At 42.0% G+C, this 25,580-nt stretch overlaps 1 protein-coding gene across 1 annotated transcript; it reads left to right on the top strand.

Moving 5' to 3' along the window:
* Window positions 1-1,247: 1,247 nt before the first annotated feature.
* On the top strand, window positions 1,248-17,117 carry FDX1 (ferredoxin 1). Its single transcript, XM_027677252.1, has 4 exons — window positions 1,248-1,421; window positions 7,090-7,214; window positions 10,084-10,213; window positions 13,977-17,117. Exons 1-4 carry the CDS (start codon window positions 1,252-1,254, stop codon window positions 14,089-14,091), a joined length of 540 nt encoding a protein of 179 aa, XP_027533053.1. The 5' UTR covers window positions 1,248-1,251; the 3' UTR covers window positions 14,092-17,117.
* Window positions 17,118-25,580: the final 8,463 nt, after the last annotated feature.

Raw genomic sequence — 25,580 nt, 5'->3', positions numbered from 1 at the left:
ATCTGTAATGGGTAAAGGGAATCCCTCTAACAACATTGAGTCTAGCTTCGAGGCTAGCAGCTATATACCTGAAGCAGAGAAAACTTACACATTCAAGTCAATTGGCCAGGCAGTTTGTAGGCTCTTGACGTTTCCACCAGGACCTTCTTCTCTCCTTAAAGAAAATGCACTGGTTCAAGTTAGTATAATGTTATCTCCCTCTTTGATCTTACTCTAATGCAACAAAATCATAAGGCATCGGGAACGATCTTAGCAACCTCAAGAGCATCAGAGGTAAACAACATTCCCTTTTCCCCCCCTATTTATTTCCACTCCTGTTTGAATTAATTATTTCAAAGTACAGGCTCCATTTCTCCTCATTCACCCAGAACTCCCCAGTCTGGGTGTGGTAGAGTGAAGGGTTTCTACATAACCATCTAATCAAAACTGGTAGAGAGACAAATTAAGCCTACATGTGCAGTCTGTAATTGCTCAGGATATCTCAAAATTTCCTATTGCACATACTCACCTTTGAGCTATTCACTACGAATGCTCATCTCCTGTTAGATCCTCTGATAGTGCTGCTGTCCCTTTGCTGACACCTGGGTTTCAGGAGTTGGATCTGTTGTCATAAGAAATAGTAATGAGGAACTGGGAATTTCTCTGTGGCCCTGTCTGGACAGCCCTGTTGGACAGCTCAGACTCCCCAGCTGCCAGCTCCACTTCCCTGGGAGTTCCACATTATAAGCTGTTTCAATGGGGTTCCAGGTCTCACCGACCACTTGCCCAGCCTGGAGCTGGAGCCTAGTCCCCCGCAGGTCGGGCCCCCCACAGGGGCATTGGAGATGTGGTGAAGGCTCTTTGGGTGACACCTCCACCGTGTGTGCCACCGACCGCCCAGCGCCCCGTCCTTGATGTGACAAGAAACTCCTGATGGACACAACTGGGCAGGGGGCCAGCACACGCTGGGTTCCACGACGCCACCTTCCCGTGCAGACCAGGGTTAAGGTTTGGAACCCGGAATCACCGCAAGTCGCGAGGGCTCCTGGCAGGCCGGCGCGGCAGCTCGCGCCGGTCGCGTTCTGCGCCGTGTGCGTAGGGCCCGCCCCTCCCCCGCGCGCACTCTGCGTAACCCCGCGGTCACGCGGGCAGGGCGGGCCGCGCGCTCCGTAACCGGCTGCGAGAATCGCTGCAGCGCCGTCGCGCGCGTGAGCGGTGGGACTTTGCTCCCGCCCCACTGCCGCCGAGGCCGCGCGCTCCCGTCCCACCACCATGGCCGCCCCGGGGCCGGCGCGGCTCCTCCGGACCGCCGCCGCCTCCTCCCGCCGCTGGCTCTTCTCCTCCAGCTCGCCGGCAGGCGGGATGAGGCCGGGCTGCGGCAGCGCCGCCGCTACTGTGAGGGCAGCGCGGCCGTTCAGCCTCTCTGCCCGGGCGGTGCTCAGGTAAGGGGGTCGCGTCCATGAAGCACCGGGCGATCTCCCCGGAGGAGCTGTGCCGCGCTGGGCCTCGGCGCTGAGGGCAGCTGGGGCTAGCAGCTGCCCGTGGCACGGGCCGCCCGAACCGGGCTGACGCGGGGTGACCTTCCCGCGCTGACCCGGGACGGGCCCCGGCCCCGCCGCCTCTCACGGCCGCTCCTGCCCTCGCCGTCCGGCGGCGGCTGCGGGGTGGTGGCACCGGCGCGCTCTCGGGGAACCTTCCTGTGCCCCGGAGGGCTGTGCTGGAGCTGCGGGTCGGCCCGGGTGAGGCACGGGGTCGGTGTGACCTGGAACCCCGTTGGAATGGCTTGTGGCGTTATGGAACGGTAAACCAGGGTTCCTGGTGCTCAGACTAGTTCTCTAAAAGGTTGTGACCTTAGCAAAGTTGCTTATTCGTGCAGTGCAGTGCTTGCTTTTTTTGCCCCCATTTTTGGAAGCCTGACTAGGCTTGTGATAAAAATACAGCGCATATCAGAGTGCCCGGTACTGAAGGGCTCTTCAGTCTTTGGTATAGTTTTCCGCTACTGAAGAGCACTTGTGCATCTTTCTCTAAGGAAAGACTGGATGTGGCATTCAGTGCCATGATCTAGTTGACATGGTGGTATTCAGTCACAGGTTGGACTTTATGATCTCAGAGGTCTTTGCCATACTAATTGATTCTGTGATCTGAGTATGCAGAACCCCTCCTGTCCTCACCAGTATGTAAGAGTAGGTGTTTTAAAGTGCATTTCATCTACAGGGGTTTAATATTCCACAGTTCTTAACTGTAGTTTTGTGACATGTAGTCAAAGACTGTTTATGCACAGCCTTCTGGCTTGTAGTTTTTATATTTAAAGACAGGTCATAGTCTGTAGCAAATTTTCAGTATTTGAAATGCAGAAATTTTAGAAGCCTGGTTTACTTGGTTGTCAGAAAAGTTTCCTTGACTCTGAACAGGACCTGCAACCACCTGCCCAGCATCAGGGGTGTACCCTACTCTGTTTCAAGAGGGTTGGGATAGTGCCCTCACCATCAAAGCTGTTTCAATAGTTTGCTTTAAACTCTCCTGTAGGTGCTCTTTGACTTTGTTCCAGCAGATACTTTTCATGTGGAGAGACAAACTTAACATTTTAGTCTAGGACTCCCATATGAGATGGGTAAGTTGCTAGTCACATCTCTTCTCTGAGTGACCCTGCTGATGATCGGTTGATTTTGAAGTACCTGGTTTGCGATTTTTAATTAAAAAAAAATACCTTTGTAAAATACTGTCAGTTTTTAAAAAGGTATTCAAATTATTGAACAGGGTAAAAATGGGGGAAAAAGAATACTTAGAAGGGAAAACATTTCCTTACTTAATAGTAATGTAAGACCTGTAATCCCTCAGGTCTTTCACAAACAGGCTGAATACAGAATGGAATTTATTCACACTCATTGTGCAAGCCCATCAGCAAAAAAGATTATGCAAACAAGTGTTTCAAATGTGTTGTTTATATATTTTGTATCATAACCCGGCTGAATGAGTCAGAAGAAAAGGAAAATCTTCGGATATTATTGTTTTCTCAATATATGTGAGAGTTATTTTCTCTAGTCCTGCCTTTTCTGGGCATCGTATTATTTGAGGCCCGGTTCCTGACCTTTATATAGTCAGCCAGTGTTATTCCAGTAAAAAGATACGTCATTGTTTGTATATGTAAAATTAGCTGTATTTGTGTCTAGAAGGTGAAAACATCATAGAAAACATTACCTGAAGTGATTCTTGGGAGCAGAGGTTCCCAAGGGTTTCAGTGAAGCATCAGGCATTATGTTTTGATTTCTGTTTTCTCTTTTCTTTTGTTCCATTTTTATCTGTTACCCTTTCCTTTGGGTAAACAGGAGCTATCTCAGAATTCTTTTATACCAGTTTGGATAGCTGTACAATGTTTTTGGTGCACAGCATAATTGTTGCATGCTTTAAAGATTAGTTCAGGTTTATAACTTCGTATTTTAATTGAGGCCTGTTTAATAGTTTCATTCATGAGACTCTTTAGGTGTTTAGGGCTGTTGGATTTGCTGTTTATTAAAAGATCTGGAAGTAACAGAGTTGGTCTTGCCACGTGTAACACTAGGCTATGGTTGTTACCTTTATGTTTTGTTTGGAAGAATGTAAGAGGTGATTCCTAACTTGGAAGTAATATCTAAGATTCAAAAGAATACTTCTTTTAAGGAGGAAGAGGTGGCTGTCAGGATTCTTGCAGTATTTACTCTTTTTTGCACGGGAGAGACAATGAACAACATTTACAGTTCTCTGGTGCTCTTCTGTGCATTTGCAGTATGCTCAATATAGAGTATCCTAGTGAAGCTTGATAAAAAAGCTGATAGTGCTGTGGCAGCCGTATGAAGAAATTAATTGTGGTTTTCATCTGGTTTATCTGAGAATGAATTGGAATATTTATGCTTCACACAGATAACACAAACTATGTTTTGTTCTTCCTGATAATCCTGAGGCTACTCATACTTGCATAGACCTGACACGTTTCGCATTAACTGCCTGTGACTAGTTCACATCATGTTGGTATTTGCTTGGTTGTTTTTCTTCATGCAAACAATGTCTGGGTAGACAAAAGCTATGTTACTTGAAATTTAAAAGGCCTAAGTATTGTTTCACGTAGGTCTGAATTTTATTTTTTTAATGGTATCTCCCAGTCATTGAAAAGATTTGCTCAGTATGTTTTGAATGTCTGACTAGTCTGATTATTACATACACCACACTTCTGAAAGTATTTTCACCACTCAATAAAGCCTCACTGATTTTTCTAAATTTAACGTTTTGGCTATGTGAGGAGTGGTAAAGGTGCTAATAGCAGAAAACCAGATCCTACTGCAAGACTGTAGAAGGCTGTATCTAACCTTACACAAATAAATGAAGTGTAGCTTCAGTTATCAATCAGGGTGGATTTAGGTCCTGTAGAAAGATTAATTACTGTATCAGTCTTCAACAAATGCCAGTGAGTTGTGAAGAAGTGATATTTCTGTTTGTCCCCTTGCTGCATGCCACACCCATCAGGCAAGCACAGCCATGGTGCAGATCCACAACTGGGTGAAGCAAATATAAGATTGTAAGATTGCTCCACTGCTGTTTCCTCATTTTTGCTGTGGGCAGTGGCACTTTTGTCGGTTTTGCTGTCTGGTCCAGCTGGGACTACTTTGTTTTTATGGTTAATTTTCATCCAGATTAGCAAAATGAGTTGACTGAAGGGGGGATCAGCCAAACCCACATTTTTACACCAGAAAGAGATTGGTTTAATCTGATCGGGAAGCTTAGATTGTGTCATTGGATCATAAAGTTGTAGTAACACAACTGTTCTAAACTGGTGTAAATTTTGTCTGAGGGTCAGATCTGACTGTTCCAGTTCTGACATCCATGCAGCCATTGACCTATGAGGATTGACTTTCGGCCAGTTTTGTTTCCAGGCCCAGTTTACCACATGACAGTGTGAGCGCTGGAGAGAGAAGGAACAGAAGAGCGGGGGCAGGACTGTTCTTGTGACACTGTGGTGTTGTACCAGATTAAAGTGTAATCACAAGTGAAGACAGTTTCAAGTGTGTTTTGAAAACTGGGAGGGAGTTGACTTGTCATGTACAAAAGTTCCAGTGATCTAATGGACAGACAGACATCCTGCTGTTTGGTCCGTGTTATTTGTGATCACCTCATCCTATAATAGAATAAAGGGTATATTTAGGATATTGGAATAAATATTTAGTACTTGCTGTGTACTGAGGATGCCCAGAAATGCAAGTACATCTCTCACGGTATCTCCTGTCAGGCTTGTGTTTGTCATCTTGACAGAAATATTTCATCAGAGTGTACTTTGACCTCTGGACAGGCTTTTTGAAGCCATTTTAAATTACACTGTCAGTGGTTTACTTTGGTTCTCAGAATGTGACCATTTCCAGATGCAGTCGAAACCCACCAGTCTTAAACTCCTTGTGGAGGTGGTGAATTTTGTACTAGTTTGTCTAAGTGGGTGCTTGTTTCCTTGGTTCTGCTGTGGGAGGTGTTAGCATAGCAGAGGAGCACAACAAAAAGCAGAGTGGTAACTTAAACCTCCACAGAACGGTTTGCTGGAGGTGGTCCTTGGATATCACAGGTGACTGTGGAACGTTAATTACATTTTGTAGAGATGTATATTTAAGATGTCTGAATTTTATTATAGTGCATGCTTCAATTACATTGCAGATCAGCAAGGTCAGTCCTTCATTATCAATTATAGTTTTGGAATTAATTTATTGTTAATAAAAGCTTGTGGCTGCCTTCTGGAGAATGGACTGAGGGATGATAGGAAAAGAAGTGAGCATGACATCATAATGAATCATCATGGCACACACTGCTGCCAACTGATCTTACAGTTGTGGCAAGTATATAAAGTCTACAGCAACAAACATTTGTTGTTTCTCATAACAACCTAGGACTCATGTTGCTAAAAACACATTTTCTTTTACAGCCAGTTACAAAAGTAATTTTTTCACTGATGTTTCAGCATGGCCACTTTCAAATTTTTGCTTTAATATTCAGCTCTAAAGGTTAGAGTTTTCCAGAGGATGACTTGATTTTCAAACTTGTGTATTTTGCATATGATAGATCACTCAAGGCCCACAGTTACTAAAAATGAGTAATAAGAAGTAATAAGAAGCATAAGAATAATAAGTGGTTCTTAAGTAGGAATTTCACATGGAAGCATAAATTTTTGCATTACCTTTTGGTTGTTCTATTTTTATCTCTCACGTCTTGGCAGATTTCTTACTGTCCATCCAATAAGTTTTTCTTGTTTTGCTCACTTACTGTAGGAAAGAAAATAGTCTGCTTAAAATCGAACAAACCGTATTTCATTAGTATATTTAAAGCCTTCATTTAATTTGCATTTGAAATAATGTAATACGGAATGCAAAAAAATCAATTTTTTCATATTAAAAGCTTTAGGTTAAGACATTTTTATGCAGACTGCAAGAGAGTTTTTTCTTAAATAATTGTCTGAAAAGCAAAGCAGAAAAATACAAAACCGTCTGTCTTTGAAAACATGTAAAAACTTTGAACTTCACTAGAATTAATATTTATAAGTCGAACTCCTAAGAGAATCTGTGCTTGAAGTCAGCAGAATGTTTTTTGAGTATTTCCTGTTTTGGCAGGAAGGAGAGGAGAAATAAATTTTGGAACTAATAAAGTAAAATATCTAAAACTCTAGGCAGAAATGGGAAAATTTACAGTTTATCCTAAATGATAATGATGAGAACAATAAAAATGTCATAAATCCAAAGCAAGAGTCCACAGAAAGGTGGAGAGAGAAACATTTAAAATGAACTCTTTTATTTGTTAAAAATACAAATATTGTGCCTAAAATAAAATAGCTCTGATCCTCTTTGGTGAAAGGCAAAACATCAGGATCCCATATAGCTTTTAGTGACAAAACATAAACCATGGTTTGTTTTGGTTTTTTTTATGGTCTTTGTTCAATGTACACCAGTAAATGCCTGTACCTGTAACAGCTTTTAAAAGCCAATAACTTAGATTTCTCAGCTCTTAGAGTTGATTGTGATTATTAGTTTAGTAGTATTCAATCAATGCTAAAGCTCTAAAAAGTTCTAGAATTCTTTAATTCTAGTATGTAATTTTCTTTTTCAGCTCAGAAGATAAAATAACTGTTCATTTCATAAATCGCGATGGTGACAAACTGACAGCCAAGGGAAAACCTGGGGATTCACTGCTGGATGTTGTTGTTGATAATAATCTAGACATAGATGGTTTTGGTAAGTAGATTCAGTGAAAACTGTATTCAGTGTCTAGAAATTACTTTCCAGTTTATGCGTAAGTATCTATAGTATCATTTAGGTTGGAAAAGACCATTAAGATCAAGTCCAACCATAAATGAATATTTATGAATTTATATATAAAACCTACCTGTAGTTTACTTGGATTTTCTCCTCTTTTTTTTCTCCTGCAGGTGCATAGAATATTTTGGTTCAAGTTTTAAAAAAAATATTTGAGGTGATCTTGGCTTGAATATTAAAGGAGGGGAATGTGAACAGAGTACTGTCAAGGTGGAATCTGAAAGTTGCCATCTGCAGACTCTTCTGAGCTGAAAGGTTCTGGAGGCAACACAAAACTGGTGTATTTCTAAAAGTGTCTGGTTACTTCTGTAGTGCCATACAGTCTCAATTTATTATCAGGCTTTTTGTAGCACAGTTTGCTGTAGTATTTGAGTGCAAAGACAAATAAACAACCAAATCCATGTCAGTTAGCAGGGAAGAGCAAGAAGTTTAATTCTTATTAAAGAATTAAAGAGACCAAAGCCCTCATGAAATTCTGACTTGGTATGAATTCTGTTTAAAATCAAAATAGGAGGAAGCTATAACTTCTCCCTGTTTCTTCAAACTTTTGCACTTTCATTAGTTAGCATCATAAAATGCTTTGGGTTGGAAGGGACCTTGAGGTTTGTTTAGTTCCAATCCCCCTCCAGTGGACACCCTCCACTAGACCACATTGCTCAAAGATAGTTCCATTGAAGTTGTAGGATTCTGTCCATACAAAGCAGTGATGTTAGAAAATGACAATTAAATACCTTGGGAGAGGTATTTATGTGAATATGAGCTGAAGAATTAATAGAACTAAAGTAGGAAGTGGAAGTACAATTTTCAGGACTGAACATGTAACAGGAAGCAACTGGAGGAAAAAAAAGCAGACTATTATAGCACAGTTTGAAATCTGAGGTGTGTTTTAGTTAGGTGCAAATAAGTTTTACTGCTAGTAATGAAATCTTTGATATGATTTAAAATCTTACACTTAATATCTGAGACAGCTCTTATATCTAGAGCTGCATGCATCTGGGGAAGAAGAATTGTCTCTTAAGAGAGACATTTTTAAAAATATCTAATGCACTGGTTTAATTAGCTGTATCTATCACTTACTAAATGACTCATAGGCTTATGGCTGGTCTGCCTGTATCCTACAGTAAATGTTCTCTGTGTAAATATCAGCCATGTTAAGGCATTATGGTGAAGTGGGAAAAAATAATGCTGTCAATAAACAGAAACCAAACTGAAAAAAAAATGTGGAATATTGTAGCAATCTTTAATTATAACATATGCTAGTCTCATTTCAATAACCACTTGCTAATGAAACATCATACTAGGGCGGAGAAATAATACAGGAAAAATGTATGTTCTGTGTTTAGAGAAAAATTGAGGGAAAAGTGAAACATAAATCATACCTATTTGCTTTATCACTAGGGGGCATCCCATGTGCAGTAATAATAATAGAAATATCTTTGTGTAAAGGCTTATAAAACTCTTGAATGATTTGGCTGCACTCAATTTGTTTATTACTGCTAGCTTTACAGTTGTGGAAAGACCTTCCACTGTCCAAAGAGACTGATCAGTTCTTTCCTTCTCCTCTCACTCCTTCCCTCACCTTCCCAACATTCAAGATCCTTAGACTGCTGACAAAACAAATTTTGTATTTGGCACTTTATTTGAACTCTACTTTTTAACATGCCTTTGAAGACGTGATATATTTTAAAAATAAAATAATCTAGTACAGTGTCATGCTTACTTTGAATATATGCTGTTGATACTGTTACTGCATGTAACAGCATGGTGCTCTGCGTGTAATTCTTGTCTGATGATAAATTCCACTGTTTCTTTCCATAGCAGTGGTTATGCATACGATCTTGCTTCCCTTATTTACTTATGAGTACAAAGGTGATGGAGTCACCGTATTCTTGGTTCTGCCTTCCCTGGAAATGAGTAAATAAATGATAATTGGCTAATGTGTTACCTGCTTCTCTGCTATCAATTTAAATTGGAGCTTGGGGTTTGTGTGCCCCAATCCCACTCTCCACAGTATTCAACCTTTCCTGCCCTGTTAAACTTGCATGATTCTTTTTCAGCAATGTGAAGAACTTAGTGTCAGCCCAACACAGTGACAAATTTGTTAGTGTTCAAATTTTTACTGTCCTGTGGTGACCTCATTACTGTAGCACGTAGGTGTTGTTGATGCTTGTTCTGCTCAACCCTAGCAAATTATTAGGTCCTTGACTTGTACTGGATTGCCTCATAATAATACATGTAGGCCTCTTTAGCACAGATAAAACCATCTCTCTGGCCTGACTACTTTTGTTGCTGTGAATTAGTGTTCTGTTAAGTGAGAAGAAATATCGAGTATAAATTCCCTCCTTCCTGTACTTCTGAGGAATTTTTTTTGGTGTAGCAGGTATCTTCTGTTAAACTTCTGGAGGAAACCTTCTCAAAACCATGTGAAAAAGAGAGATAAGGATCAGCCTTGGAAATAAATCAAGTAGTGTTGATTGACAGTGTTGTCTGCTTTTGCATTCTTATAGTAGAAAACCTTTCTTTAAAGGGTGGAAAGAGAATTAGTTAAATACTATAAATTAGTTAAAATAGTTAAGTAAATCTTAATGCTATAGGAACTGTAGAAACACTATTGACAGTTGAATGCAGAGTAGGTATATCAATGTGGGAATATATAAAACATTAATTTTGCTAATCAACAGAGACTTTTTGTATGAGACAAACACTTATATATGTAGGATTTCTTCTGAAATTCTGCTGCAATTTGAAACTTGGATTTTCTGTTATCTTGATTTATTCTGTTCCTTAGGTGCATGTGAAGGAACACTAGCCTGTTCAACTTGTCATTTAATATTTGAAGACCACATATTTGAGAAACTAGATGCAATTACTGATGAAGAGATGGACATGCTGGACCTGGCATATGGCCTCACAGAAACGTAAGGCAACATAGCACTTCACTACATCAAAGAATGGAGAGAAGAGTTTGCAGATGGGGCAGTCTAATATTCTTGGAGCACCTTAATCAGCTTTTAATGAGTAGCTGGATTGTTACACAAAATGGGACTGTCAAGTTTAGATACTGTTTATCTTAATTCATACTAAAAAGATGTCAGTATTGCTTTTTTAACTGAAAAGTGTCAGTTGCCAGTACTTGTCTTCAGAGGTGTCTGGTGCAGAAATGTTAGGTACTAAAGTATGACTGAAAACCCGATTTCTTCAACAAAAACTCTGCTGCTGCTGTCCTGTGTGTGAATTTTCTTGTACTTGTTTCTCTTCCCTTCTGTTCACTGTCCCTGTTAGTCTGTAGCTAGTGAATGTGTTAACATTAGTATTTTAGGTTTTGGTCAGATCTTCTTTTCACAGAATCACAGAAGGGTTGAGGTTGGAGGGGACCTCTTGAGGTCATCTGGCCCAACCCCCTGCTCAAGCAGGGCCACCTAGATCCGATGCCCAGGACCATGGCCAGACTGCTTTTGAATATCTCCAAGGATGGAGACTCTACAACCTCTCTGGTATTTATGTATATTGTTAAGATCCTTCCTCTGAGCCTTCTCTAGCACAAACAGTGTTTCATATGTCCGTGTACCTACTTGTCATGCTTTGACTCAGAGTACTCTTGGTGCACACAAGCCAGATTCCCTTTTGGGAGAAACTGATCCTAAACTGTGCTCTGACTGCTGATAGGCATTAGAATTAGACTAGTGGTAGTCTAAAGTAACCCTCAGTTCTGCATCACCCCCACCATCACACATCTTGTAGTTAGGGTGTCACATCCTCATCACAGACCCATTCCTAGTGGACTGTTCTACCTGCTGGTGTACAAGTAGCCTTTATCATAAACCATGCCCCCATGAACAGTAGGCAGCTGTGCTTTACAAGGTTTCATAAGCTGTTTTCTTCATCCTTCAATGGAACAGCTTATTGAAGTTTTTGAGAATCTTTCCAGTGATGATGAGGCTTTATACCTGGCCTGTATAGCATAGAGTTTTTTTATGTCTCTGCAAAGAAGCACTCTGAATTAACTCCTCTATCTCCTTATATCAGTAATGGGAATCCCATACTCATCATTTCTATATAACAATGCACATTCTCACTTCAGACAAATCTGAACTTCTATGGGAGGTTGTAAAGGCAAAGAAGTTGAACTACGAGATACTTGTTGCAGCTTCTTTTGTTTTATTCTTCTTCCTGTCTCACAAAACCCCATTTTTGGTTTTGAAAAGATCATAAGCCTATTATGTGTGAATTTACTTCACCCTTACCATCTACCATAATTCTCCTGAATTTTTAGGTTCAGGACCAAATTCCTAAATAGCTCTGAAGGCAAATGATCTAATAAAAATCTTTTTTCTTTGCCTATCTTTTAAAGGTTTAAAGCAAGGAGATTTTACTGAAGAACTGAAAAACAGTAGAAAGCCAGAGCTCTTTGTTTAAACGTTTCGATTTTCTCTCTAAGTTCTTTATACCAAATTAAGTTTTAGACTCTCTGAACACGTTTGGTACTTCTATTAGGTATTCCTAGCATCATGTGTTCTTCCTATGGCCAGGGACCTTTCAAATGTGTGAGAGGGTGATTCTTCTGGAACATGAGCTTTAAGTGACTGATATTTACTGCAGGTTACCTGGGCTCCTGTGCTGATACAAATTTGTGTAATGGAGATGCATTTCTATGCTCTGTCATAGGTACAAGGATAAAAGTTTATTCTTATCAGTGACTCTGTATTTGGGGAAGTTTCAGCTAGCAACTGCCATGAAAGTCATGGTTTTTAAAATGAGGAATTAATTAGAAAGTTTAAAATTAAATAGTTTTGATTGACTGCAGAACAGCAGAGATGGTTAAAAGTGGTAAGATAAGGGGAATGCAAACCCTGGCAAGTTAAATATGTAAGAAGAACGCTTAGCGTTAGAAGCAAAAAATAAGCTGAGAAACAGCTTGTAAAAAGTAGAAAAATATTTTTGTTTCTAACCTATCAGGAGCTGGAAACTGTCTACATGAAGAGCTGATGGATGATGTAGAAAGCGCACTTAAAATAGAAAAAGATAACATAAAAGCAAAGTTTCTTTTGTATTGTTGTCTCTAGAGATGTTATGGGATGTCCATGCACTGAAAGGTTTCTTTGCAAAAGGCTTCCTGGAGTATTCTGTGATCTTGTCTCAAACTGACATGTGCATGGAAGTATTACAGCAGATAAATAAAATGAGTAACAAATGGTAATGGCTAGGTAGCATTCACTCAGGAGCTCTACAGGAATTCAGTCTGGCATTTCTGAACTGCTATCTGCAAGGCTTAATTGGTTGGTTTAAAACTGCTTCTGGTGCAAAGGTATGGGAAGGCAGCAACCCAACTTTTAAAAGATCATCAAAACTGAAGAATATACTGAAGTTCCATACTGGACACTTTAATCAGATGTCTATAGATAGTCTATACTGTCTACTATGGGTAAGGAAAGAATTCGACAGAGCTTTTTTAGAGGGATGAAGCAGATATGGGAGTTCTTCAGATAAGTCACTGAGTGCGAAGAAAGATCTTGCAGTTCATGTAATTTATTTAGGTCTAGAAAAACTTTACTAAATCTTGAGTTGCAACAGGATAAGAGCAAAGTAAGTAATTCGTTAAGAAAAATCACCTTTTAACAAGGTAGAAGTATTAGGCTGTCTGGTAATAATATGTGATCAACAGTGTGATCTAAAAGTGATAGGTACTAGGTTTTAATTAGCATGTTTGCGGAAGATGTGGGAAAACATTGAAGAATAAGGTTTGTGTATAGTGTGTGTTGCTCTGTGGTAATATCAAAAACTGTCGGTGAAGACGTATGAGGATCTTGTGCTCTTGAGCAATAGGAAGTGATGTTTGGACTTAAAAGGTGCAGATAAATGCATATGGAGAGGTGGACAGGAGAGTGATAACTTTTATATTCTTGAAATAGGCTGTCAGCTAGCGTCTTTCCAGGAACTGGTGCTACAGAACATTGCCCATCCTTGCTGATGTTTTCAATATTCTAAACTTAAGTACGAAGACATGAACATTGAAATAAAGATATCCCAGCAATAAAAGCGGCTTCTGATGTCTGCAGAATTTTGTTATTGTATTAAATACTTTGATTTTAGTTGCTTGCATGCAACATCTTTTTTTTGTTCAGAATGTATGGTAGGTAGAAAAAAAAAAAAAGGATGGCATCTCCTCAAGTGCCTTGAGTGTTTTATCCTTTTATCCTTCTCCTTCCTATGTTTCTTGTCTTTTCATTCCTACTTTTCTGGCTTGATGACCCAGTCTTGAGCTTTTTAGTTTGAAAATGTTGGACCCTGGATGGGAAGGTTACGCTGTGCTTTTTCTGAGGCTTTCATTCAGGTTTGTTGCCTTCATCTCTTCAGAGATGCCAAATGCACCTGGCTTGACCTGTTAGTGTCCCACTGAAAATGGAAGGGTCACCCTTATTACATATTGTCTCAGTAAGCAGGAAGTACTTGGTGTGTGATTTTCCAGTGTGCTGAGCTCTGATACTGAACATAAATCATTATTATTGCCACACAGACCTTGTGTTGACGTTCACTACTGGGCTTGATTAAGACCATGCACAAGAGTGGCTGTTTGTAGTTCATGATGTGTTTGGGATGGCTGAATGTTGGAGGCTTAAGGGGGTAAATGCTGTTAGATATCTTGTGGGCTAGAACTAACTACAATGTCATATTTCCCTACAGATCACGTTTAGGCTGCCAAATCTGCTTGAAGAAATCAATGAATGATATGACTGTTCGAGTACCAGAAGCTGTTGCTGATGCTAGACAATCAGTAGATATGAGTAAAAACTCCTAAAAGAAAATACCTTGGGGGTTTTAAAGAAGCTTAATTATTTTTATAACTTATTTTTAAATGTGTAATTAAATATGGAAACTTACATAATTGTGAGTTATTTTATATGACTATCAATATTAGATTAATGCTATTTTAATTTTCTTTATAGAACCTCTTATATTTTTACGCTTAAAATGCAATAATACTTCTTGTAAGTAATCATTGGATTATAAACATTATCAAGTGTATTACAGATTTCATATAAAATTATTCTGCCAAAACATTTAATGACATTTGGAAACTGGATCACTTCTACAAGACTTCTCCTAAAAAAAAAAAACTCTTAGTATTTCTTGGTTTCAGACCTGGATGTGTAAGAGAACAAAACTTGTAAGACTGAATGAGGTCTTTTTGAAGTGTTGTCGTTAAAGGTGGTATGCTCAGAGTTAATTCACGTTCTCAGTAAACATGATACTTCCTCAGCAAATAGTGGACTTTCAGGGTAGGAGTTTTTCAAACTTTGGAATCTTAATGAGATGTGTCAAATTTTGTCTTGCAAAATACTGCTAAACCCATGAATTCTGCTAAACCCATGAATTCTAGGGGCCATGTTATGGCTCTAACACAGCAAGCACCTAAACACCACTCAGCTGTTTGCTTGCACCCCACCACTGCCTACCCCCCACCCAAAGCAGGGTGGGGGATAGAGTTGGGTAAAAAAAAAAAAGTAAAATTCATGTGTTGATACAAAGACAGTTTAATAAGACAGAAACAGAAGGGAAAACAACACTAATGATAAAAGAATTACAATATACAAAAAAAGTGATGGACAGCGCAATTGCTTACCACATGCTGACTGATGCCCAGCCAGTTCCTGAGCAGTGACCGCTGGCCAAGTTTCCCCCCAGTTTAATATTTTGAGCATGGCACCATCTGATCTGGGACAACACTCTGATCAGCTGGGGTCAGTTGTCCTGTCTCTGTCCCCTTCTAACTCCTTATGCACCCCAGCTCACTCACTGTTGGGGTGGGGTGAGGAGCTGAAAAGTCCCTGATTTAGTTGTTGCTAAGCCATGTTTACACTAAACCATCAGTGCATTATCAGCATTATTTTCATTATAAATCCAAAACGCAGCACTGTACCAGCTACTGGGAAGAAATTAACTCTCCCGGCTGAAATGAGTACAGGCTGACGCAGAATGTTGGCACCTGCAGCTTAACTGTTGCCCAAATCAGATGTCAGTAAACCTCAACAGTTTTTACATTTGACTACACCAGAAATAAAAGGATACACAGGGCTTAGAAAAGTGAAGTCTTGGAGGTGTCTAATGGGAGAACATAACCACTGGATTTGCAAATTTACCCATCATAAATTCTTGCTGTTCTCTGAAGATGTTGGAGGGGGCAATGTTTGTCAATGTAAGATTTATTCTGAAATCATTATCCCTTTCTCAGTTTTGAGCTTATGCAGGAGGCAGTCTGATATTAGCTAGGGTGCTCAGCTTGAAGAGATTCCTAGTTTCTGGGCCTTGCTCTCAGGATCATTTCAGTAATGGCTGTTGTGAAATGACCAAGTATATTTATTCCAGAAAAATGGACTTGGTTCCCCAGAAGGTATAGGGAGAACCCATGGTGAGATGACATGTGGACTGATGATGAAGAGCTTTCAGTTGAATATTGTTTTACTCTTTCTAAAGTAGCTCAAAATAAAATAATGTCTCTAAGACTATTATTCTTTCCAGCTTTGCGTAAATACTTAACAACCAAGAGTTGTTACCCTTATAACGTAATTTTGATATTTGGGGCATATTTGTATACATTTCTATATATAAACAATGTTTATTTACATTTGAATGATCTAATGCATTCATTATTGCTTTATTTGAACTGATAATGATATCTGGGCATCTTTTCTTGCATTATTACATATATATGGGAGAGGGGGAGAAATTATTTTTACAGTGTGGAATATTGGGATTGTTTTGAGCTTCATAAAGAGGAAAAAAGGTCCCTCTTTTTTTATAAAAGTTAATATTTTCTAGAACTGTATTGAAAATAGATGTGGGTCAGATTCTTTGATTTCCTCTCTGAGTTACCTTGTTTCCTTGTGTTACCTTTGGGCTTTGCCCTAATGCAAGATACAGTAACTGGTCTGTTCAGAACTTAATCATGTAGAGTTTTCAGAATACACTTGTGATCTCATCTAAATCAAACTGTGACTTCAGAGCTGAAATTTCCAGGCTTTTTGAAAGGCAGATCAAGGTCAGGGAGAAGCACGGGCATAAATGGAAGAAATGTTCAGAAGATGCTGCTGTCTTCCTCTTCAGCTGCTGTGACTAACCGTAATTTAGAGGTTGCATTCACACAGTCAGGCACTAAGGTAAATCTTACTTTATATTGCCTTTTTACTGAGCTTATTTGTATACAGTAGTCATCATTATTAAATCTCAACTTTTTTTTCTCTGTTTTTACATGAAACACAGCTCATTAGCTTCCAAGAGAGGGGACTTGGGTCATAACAAGATGCACTGTGCGTTCTTAACATCAGAAAGAAATTTGAGATTTCAGTATAGTTGTGAGTTTTAGGGGTAGATGTTACTATTTGTTCAGTTTTAGGGTTGCCTTGGGTTTTGTTTTAGATTTGTGGGGGAATTTTTTGTTGGCTTGTTTGAGGTGTTTTTCATACAGCACCAGGCACTTCTTGTGGGAATCTTGAAGTGCTTAACACTGTGTAAAACAAATGTGAAACAGGTCTCATGTGATGGTTTTCTTTCTAAGACAAGGTTGCTTCATTGCACGTTTCCTGTGATAGCTTCTCATTACAAAGACTTTGACTCTCCTGTAGTGTGCCTGTGGAAGGAATTACTCAGCACAGCGAGGCAAAAAAGGACACTTTGAAGTTTCGTTTTGAATTCCCACATTGCATGCAAATGGAAATCTCAGAGGGCAAAGGAACTGACTTGTAGTCCCCAAAATGCACAGCTCAGAGATACTAGTTTATTGTCAAAATGATTTGCAAATAAATCTTATTTTTAACCTCTTTCTGACACACCTTGTTTGTATGGACTTTTTTCCTTCTTCTCCAAGCCATTGAATGTATTTCTGGATGAAAAGTGGAACTTAACAGTTAATGGTGCACATTCCAGTGTAAGGATGAATTCTTGTGCAATGACACACGATTATACCATCAAAACTAGTTGAATACATATTTATTTCCTTGTCCAAATAAAGATTACAGGTAACCTGCTTTCTAAAACCATTTCCTTTCTCTGTTAGAACATCAAGTCAGTGGGTCTCTTCTGTCTCTCCCCCGTCAAAAATGATGAGCACATCAAAACCTACTTTGTTGTCTTTGTTAGTTTACAACACATGCTCGAAGTCTGGGGCTGAAACAGACCTATAATTCAGAAGCAGTGAATTAGGGGACCAGTGGGCTGCGCTGTCTTCTGTTGCTTGGGGTTAAATGGTCATTTGGATTTGGTTGGGTTTGTGAGGAAGCCAAGCCAAAACCATCCTGCCTTCCCAAGGGTGGGGCGGAGCTTGTCTGTGGCTCGAGGTCGTGTCCCTTCCCTCCACCCCCTTAATCCGCAGTCGGGCACAAGCCAGCAGTCCCCACCTCTGTGACATTTGGTGTGTTTGTGTGATGTCTGAAGGGGAAAGAAGGGTGTGCCTTGCATTGCCGCATCACTACATCTTGATATGTCAGAAGTTCCCATTGTCTGGACTGCAAGCTGTCATGAGAGAGAAGGGCAAGTTCTCCAGGCAGTTTCTGACTTCTCAGACAGAAAAACTAAATCTTAAAAGTTCACCATTTTTGGCTACAGACATCAAGAGATACAAGGCATCTGTGTCCAAACTCAAATTACATCCCAGCTAGAGGCAAGTTGAAAACGCTGTGTCCAAAAAAGCTGCAGTGAAAGTGGCAGTGCTTGCTCCGCTCACAGGCCTGGGCTAGGGCAGGGAGGGATCCTCTATAGCCTGTGTTTTGCCTTCACAGGGGACGATGTGGTATACAAAGATAGGGGAGACAAAAGAAAAATCCTCATTCCTTGGGAGAAAAAAGGAGAAAAATCTTTAAAGGAGGAAAAGAGATGCTCAAGCTGTCACTGAGATACCAAATAGTAGAAAACATTGGGAAGAGTCTGCAGCTGCTCTAGGTGATTTCTCCTCAAATGATCTGAAAAGATGCACAAGGGGAATGGGAATTTCCTGCATCGTGGCAGGGGCTGTTGTCTCTGTGGGTGGCCATGTAGATCCACGTGCTGCTGCGGGCTGCAGTGCCTTGGTGCTCTTTCTTTCCCTGTTGAGCTGCCGGGAGAGCAACAAGAAGCGTCATCTGTCCGTAAAAGAACAGGCATTAAAAGGAACCCTGAGGTTTACTTTCTAACCCACTTGCTTTTTTATGAGGTTACATTTTTTTTGATGTGAACTAATCCAAATTTAAAAATGTTTTAAAAGTAATTTCTAGCCAGCAGTGATTTAGCATTTGCAACTGGGGCAAACTCTTCATCTAAAAGCTGTTGCCTCACTGTGCTCGGCAAAAGCATCTTTGGAACTGCCCTCCACAGTTCTGGAAGCTCCCGTGGCCTCAGCCCAGCCGTAAAAACGTTACTCTGAGCATTTACACGCCCCGTGTGCTCCCGTGTGCCATGTTACTTTAGTCCAGGCAGCATGATCCCCGCTGTGCCTACTCCCTTCCATAGCGCGAGGCCTTCTCCCCTGAGCAGCCACTAGAGCGCAACCCTCTCATCTTCTGGAGATGAGAAAGGATAAAAAGGGGTTTGAACAGGCTTGGTATGACCTTCTTTAGGTCTGCTCAGGTACGGCGGAGCTTTCCCATTTCTGAGAAAGAGTACGTCTGTGCCAGAAATTCTCTGGGCTGGTGCTGATCCCACGTGGTGAATCCCTGCAGCACAGCGCTCACGGGAATTAAAATTCGCGTACGGGAGCAGCGCAGCATGTTAAAGCAGCTGTGTGTGTGAGCCCAGCTCAGGTACCGCTCTCGATGCAGCCGCTTGCTGCAGAGCCAGCTTGGATGCCTATTGCTGTGAAAGAAACGCGGTTTTGGTGTTACAGTGAAAAAGAGCTATTGCTGCGTTAGGCCGGGCTGCCACGGCTCCGGGTACCCGCGCCCAGCCCGCGGCAAGGCTGAGCATGTGGTCCTGCAGATGGACAGATGCACAGACACACAGGCATCAGTGAAATGCAGACAGAAAACACGGCTCCAGCCATCTGTCCCGTGAGCTCCCAGCCCTGCAGGCAACACCCTCCGTCTGGGAGCTGACAGGAAGCCTCTGTCATTGGCCGTGGGACTATTGGTGGATCCCCATGACAGTCCTGGGAACAGCCCTGTCAAAGGCTCAGCCGGCTCTGGTGAGGTTATGGGGGTTCCTCTGCCTGTCATGGTTCCTCTGTTCGTGGCAATGAGCCGTCAATCACGCAACCTAACACTGTTCAGCGTGGGACATTTGTGCTCCTGGTTTCTTCAGCACTGCAGCAGGCAAGAGAGGATGCATTACACATTAGAAGTCATAACAACATGGGATGCTGGTGCCATGTAAGGAAACTCTTCCAGGTACTCCAGGGAAGTCTGCAGGCACCTGTGGCAGCTGTACCTGGGTTGCAGCTATGGCTGAATTGGTTTTCTTCCCACTGTCAGCAAACTGCCACTGGCAGCTGGTAGGCTGAAATCTCTGGATTTGGAGAAGTGTGTGCCATTCTCACTGAAGAAAATGCCAGGTCATAGATGGCATTCCTCTTTCAGGCTGTGTTTGATCAAAAATGGCTCTCCTCAAGGATCCAGTTTTGGATCAAAGAAATACTCAGATAAGTTGGATGTACTTACTCCATCCAGGTGCATCTGAGCAGGTTCAGAGGCGGGTTAGCAGCCTGTTTTCATTTTACCCTTCCTCAACTAACAGCCCTGCTTTGCATAGGTAAGCCAGCATTAGCTTTTCATCTGGTGAGTGCTCACAGGCTTTACTGGTAATGGTTTGGAAGAACAAGGGCATTGCCTTCCTAGAAAACTCTGACTGGAGGGGAGAAAGAGAGAGAGGGAAAGCTGACACAAGATCACAGTGATGCAGCTGCAGCTTCTTGGATCCAGGAGAGAGGCAGACATATACCACCCAGAGAGCAAGCAATGGGTTTTGGCTGCAGATAAAGGTAGAAGGTGTCATCTCAGAGGAATGTTTAACAACGGATGAAAATAACTGTAAAAGAAAACAAATGGTGTCACAGAGACAAGGCATATGGTAGCTTAGAGTGATGGGGAAGCTTGTTCAGTTCCGGGGACTGATGACTGTCAGGAGGAAGCACAGCAGGGGATGGCTGGAGGAGAGTCTCTGCTTCAAATATCAGCTTTTTTTTTTCTTCCAACATAATTGTTATGATCATCACAGCCATTGGATTTTTGTCAGAAAACTAGGAAAAACACATTCTGTCCTGGCATGGGGAAGAAAAAACAATGTCTCTTGCCTTGAAGTTTCCTGCCCTTCAAGGGCTATCCTTCAAGGAGAAGGGCAGCACAGGAATCTCTGAGGCACAGGTCTGAGGAAGCAGAATAGAGCTGCTCCAAGGGTGAATGTTGTCCTGGCAGGGAAGTTCAGGAGACTGGGATCTCCCTCTGCTGAGTGATGTATACAGAAATACAGATGTATTTCCAACTCAAACAGCCTGTGTCTGAGCACTGAATGCAAGCTTCACATTAAAAATTACCTTATTAAATATCTCATCACTGGTCTTATTCTCTACTGGTTTGCATTTTATCAAGTATTTGTCTTTGAATAAGAAGGATGGGAAAGGTCTATCTTCTGAGTTACCTATCATGGTACTTACTTTTGGAGGTAAAAATGCTTAAAGGAGGCACAAGTCATCACAGACCTTTCTTTACAGCAGCACACAGAAATGAAGTGGGAAAACCCCACCCATGAAGTGGGGAACTGGAGTTAATTCTTAGAATAAAAGTACAGAGTAACTGTCAGATATTTTCTATGGTATTTCACTGCTTATATAACTGGTTAATCAGTACTGCCAACTGCCCAGCACTGGGCTGCTCCTGGTTTACCATAAAGCCACCATATATAATACATTTAATCCATTTCCACTTCCTTCCAGCTGAACAGCCTCCATAATGGCTCTAGATCATGGGAATTTTGTAACATTAACCTTCTTCTGAGGGTCATGTGCCAGAAATTCTTACTCCCTGGGAAAATAATTTCCCCAGATCTTTTTGTTAGTAAGTGAAAAATCAGGTCCAAGCCTGAGGTGAGCTTGAGCTGCAGTGGAACCAGTGCAAGTGCAGCTGCCCCAGCACTTAAATGTACTGCCCAGTGGAGTAGTTCATGGTTTCTGCAATGAGATGTTATTTCCCAAACCATGTTATTTTTTTGCCCCTTCAAATCTGGAGTGCAATCAAAAATACACAGGAAGGTCCTTTTGCTGTAAACTTGTGGTCACCTTCAAGCTTGGAAGGAGACGTGTTATTTAAGGAGTTCATTCCTGGCAGCAAATTTGGGTGGATGCTGCTCTGACAGCAGGTCTGAATCTGTAAACAATTGGCCCAAATCCACTGAGGGAAGAAAAAGACCCTTTAGCCAATCCTTGCCACTTGCTCCTCACCTCTCTAAAACAAACAGACTGGTATGTTTTGGTTTAGCAAAAATGTTGAAGCAAATTACACTTGATACAAGCCACAGTACTATTTCAGAAGTGAGAACCACAATATTCCTTCCAGGGCATGCTGAATATTTAGAAATAAAAATAAACCACTTGGCCAGGCCCCACTGGTGCATGCACTGAGCTTCCAGCCCTCTCTGCTGTTACTTCCTACGCTGCTTCTCCCAGAGACCTCCTGATTTATTGACTGTTTCCCTCCCACTCCATTGCCTGCAGCTTCTCATGACTTCCACTCACTCAGTGGGTACATCTGTTGAAGTTTCTTTCGGCTCAGTTTATGTCCTTTTTATGGTGTTTCTTTGACAGGGAGAAATCAGATATCCTGCAAAAATATACCACACAAGTCAATATTGCATTGAAAGCAAGCTCTGCTCATTTCAATAATAATGAAATTCTTCAGGTTTCTCTTACTTTTCGAGTAACCATGATGCCTGGAATCCTGGTAGGGTAACCTTCTGGTAGAATACAAGCCCTCCAGAAGCTGCCAAAGGAAACAGAGAAGGGGTACAGGAGCAACTCCTGGCTCCAGTGCTGCATCCTTGTGCTTCAGCACTGCCTGTGGCCCCTCTTCCGTTCCCCAGGAGCTGTAGGGGGAACCCAGGGCTTGACCCTGCCATAACTTTGCTTGGTACACAAGACCATAGAAGAACAACCAAAATGAAGTTGTGGATCAGGCATGTTCTCAGAGCCCTGCAACACCTGAAAACCTCACGTTTCTGCTGCGTAGCTTTCACCAAAGCTCCTGCTGCAAAGTGCTGGAGCTGTGTTGGATGGCTGAGCACACAGCAAGGGACAATTCAATTAGTGACTACTGTTACTTCAAAGATTTAGGGAGAAAAAACTCTGGGGCAATTTAAGGAGGAGGTAAGATAAGGGAGATTAGAGTTGTCCTTCTCCTAGGATGATTGCCAGAAGGCTAACGAGCTCATCCTGCCCAAGAATGTAATGTATCTGACCCTACGGTTTTGACCTGTCTGGCATGGGTGACCCTACCGATGGCATGTACCATGGCCAGCATAGCTCGCAACCACATAGGGGCACACATGGTCTGTGCCTGTCAGATCTGGGCAAGTCCCTCACTTCCCACCCCACTATCACCTAACTATACACAATCTTGGGGCAGCACCCTGAACGACCAAGCAGCCTTTTCAAGGACAGCACTGCTTGCTCCACTCGGAGAGGGGCCTAGAAAAGGTGGCCTAAACAAAGCTCATCTCCACCTTCACCCGGTTGGTTAACCGCAGACCAACGGGCATCTTCTTCCAATGCGGTCGCACAAAGAGCAAAAGACAAAGGCACACACCTGCCTTCAAAGGTGTACCTAAACTAACTCTAGCATGTTGGAACATCAGAACCATGCTCGATTCTGTGAATAGCGGACGTCCTGAGCGACGTTCTGCCCTAATTGCCCATGAACTGGCTCGTCTCAACATCGACATTGCTGCTCTCAGTGAAGTTCGCCTTCACGAGGAAGGCAGCCTCAGAGAACATGGTGCCGGTTACACACTCTTTTGGTCAGGTAAGCCCAGAACCGAAAAACACCTCTCAGGTGTCGGTTTCATGATCAAAAACTCTATTGTCCCTAAACTCGAAAATCTGCCGACAGGTCACTCTGACCGCATTATCTCCCTACGCCTTCCACTAAACAACAAGCATCACGTTGTCATCTTTAGTATATATGCCCCAACTCTCCAAGCTGACCCTGCTGAAAAAGATAAATTCTACACTGACCTGCGCTGCCTTACCCAAGAGGTGCCCACAGATGATAAGATCATTATCCTTGGTGATTTCAACGCCAGAGTAGGTAAGAATTTTGAAGCCTGGAAAGGAGTATTAGGCAAGCATGGTATTGGAAACTGCAATGATAATGGTCGACTTCTGCTAGAATTCTGTGCAGAGCAACAGTTTACCATAACTAATACTATCTTTCAGCAGAAAAATAGTCTGAAGACAACCTGGATGCACCCCAGGTCTAAGCATTGGCACCTCATTGATTATGTCTTGGTGCGTCGGAGAGATGTCCGCGATGTCCTCCACACCCGCGTGATGCCCAGCGCAGAATGCCAAACAGACCATCGGCTTGTGCGCTGTAAACTCAACTTCATTCTCAAATTCAAACCCAAAAGGGGCAGTATCCCAAGGAGAAGACTTCAAGTTAACGATCTCCAATCAGCCACAGTAAGAGAAAGATTCCAGACAAATCTTCAAACCAGGCTCGAAAACCATCCCACAAATCCTGCAGATTCCTCTCCTGAAACAATTTGGCATCATATTAAAAGCTGCATCCTGCAATCCTCTGAAGAATCCTTAGGGTTCTCCCTCAAGAAGAACAAGGACTGGTTTGATGAAAACAATCAAGAAATCCAGGACTTGTTGAGGAAGAAGAGAACTGCCCACCAAGCACACCTTGCACTGCCATCCTGTCACACAAGAAAAATAGCCTTTCGTCTTGCATGCAGCAAGCTTCAGCAGAAACTCCGTGACATCCAGAACAAGTGGTGGACCGATCTAGCTGCAAAAACTCAACTATGTGCAGATACAGGGGATCACAAAGGTTTCTATGAGGCCCTGAAAACAGCATATGGGCCTATGTACCAAGTCCAAAGCCCACTACTCAGTGCAGATGGTCAAACGCTTCTGACAGATAAAACCTCCATTCTGAATCGATGGTCTGAACACTTTCAGACTCTTTTCAGCACCAACCGTGTAGTACAAGACTCAGCAATTCAGTCCATCACACAACAACCGGTGAAATTCGAATTGGATACTGCCCCCACTTTAGGAGAAACCCTCAAGGCCATACAGCAGGTGAAAATCGGTAAGGCAGCTGGGGTTGATGGAATTCCACCTGAAGTCTGGAAACATGGGGGCCTTGCACTCCATGCTAAATTTCATGAACTTGTGGTGCGCTGTTGGGAACTAGGCGAACTACCTTCAGACCTTCGTGATGCAGTCATTATCACCTTGTATAAGAAGAAAGGTACTAAATCTGACTGCTCAAATTACCGTGGTATTACTCTGCTCTCCATTGCTGGCAAAATCTTGGCAAGAATACTCCTGAACAGACTAATACCCGCTATAGCAGAAGAAATTCTACCTGAAAGTCAGTGTGGCTTCAGAGCCAACAGGAGCACCACAGACATGATATTTGTTCTCAGACAACTGCAAGAGAAGTGTAGGGAACAGAACAAAGGTCTCTATGTAACCTTTGTCGACCTCACCAAGGCTTTCGATACTGTGAGCAGAAAAGGTCTTTGGCAGATTTTGGAATGTTTAGGTTGTCCCCCCAAGTTCCTTAAAATGATCATCTCACTTCATGAGGATCAGCACGGCCAAGTCAGATATGGCAACACACTTTCTGAGCCCTTTCTAATAAAGAATGGTGTGAAACAAGGCTGCGTTCTCGCTCCTACCCTATTCACAATCTTTTTCAGCATGATGCTCCAAAGGGCCACGGCAGACCTCGATGATCAGGACGGTATCTACATTCGATATCGTACTGATGGAAGCCTATTCAACCTAAGGCGACTGAAGGCCCACACCAAGACCCTAAACCATCTTGTCCGGGAGCTGCTTTACGCTGATGACACTGCCCTTGTTGCCCACACAGAAGCAGCTCTGCAGCGTTTAACATCCTGCTTTGCAGATGCTGCTGAGCTCTTTGGGCTGGAAGTCAGCTTAAAGAAGACTGAAGTTCTCCATCAACCTGCACCTCAGGAAGTCCTCCATCATCCCCACATCACCATCGGCCAGTCAGAACTCAAATCAGTCCAACAGTTTAATTACTTAGGCAGCCTCATCTCCTCAGATGGTAAGATCAACGGGGAGATAGA

This window comes from Neopelma chrysocephalum, unplaced genomic scaffold (genome assembly GCF_003984885.1).
Source record: "Neopelma chrysocephalum unplaced genomic scaffold, ASM398488v2 Primary Assembly neopelma1_43, whole genome shotgun sequence".
Lineage (NCBI taxonomy): Eukaryota > Metazoa > Chordata > Aves > Passeriformes > Pipridae > Neopelma > Neopelma chrysocephalum.
This window is presented reverse-complemented; position numbering and strand designations above follow the sequence as displayed.

Excerpts from the sequence above, each read along its gene's own strand:
- FDX1 (XM_027677252.1), top strand. The coding sequence starts at position 1,252 with ATGGCCGCCCCGGGGCCGGCGCGGCTCCTCCGGACCGCCGCCGCCTCC. Across the intron at positions 1,422-7,089 it reads TCTGCCCGGGCGGTGCTCAG|CTCAGAAGATAAAATAACTG; the intron begins GTAAGGGGGTCG and ends TTTCTTTTTCAG. Across the intron at positions 10,214-13,976 it reads GCATATGGCCTCACAGAAAC|ATCACGTTTAGGCTGCCAAA; the intron begins GTAAGGCAACAT and ends ATTTCCCTACAG.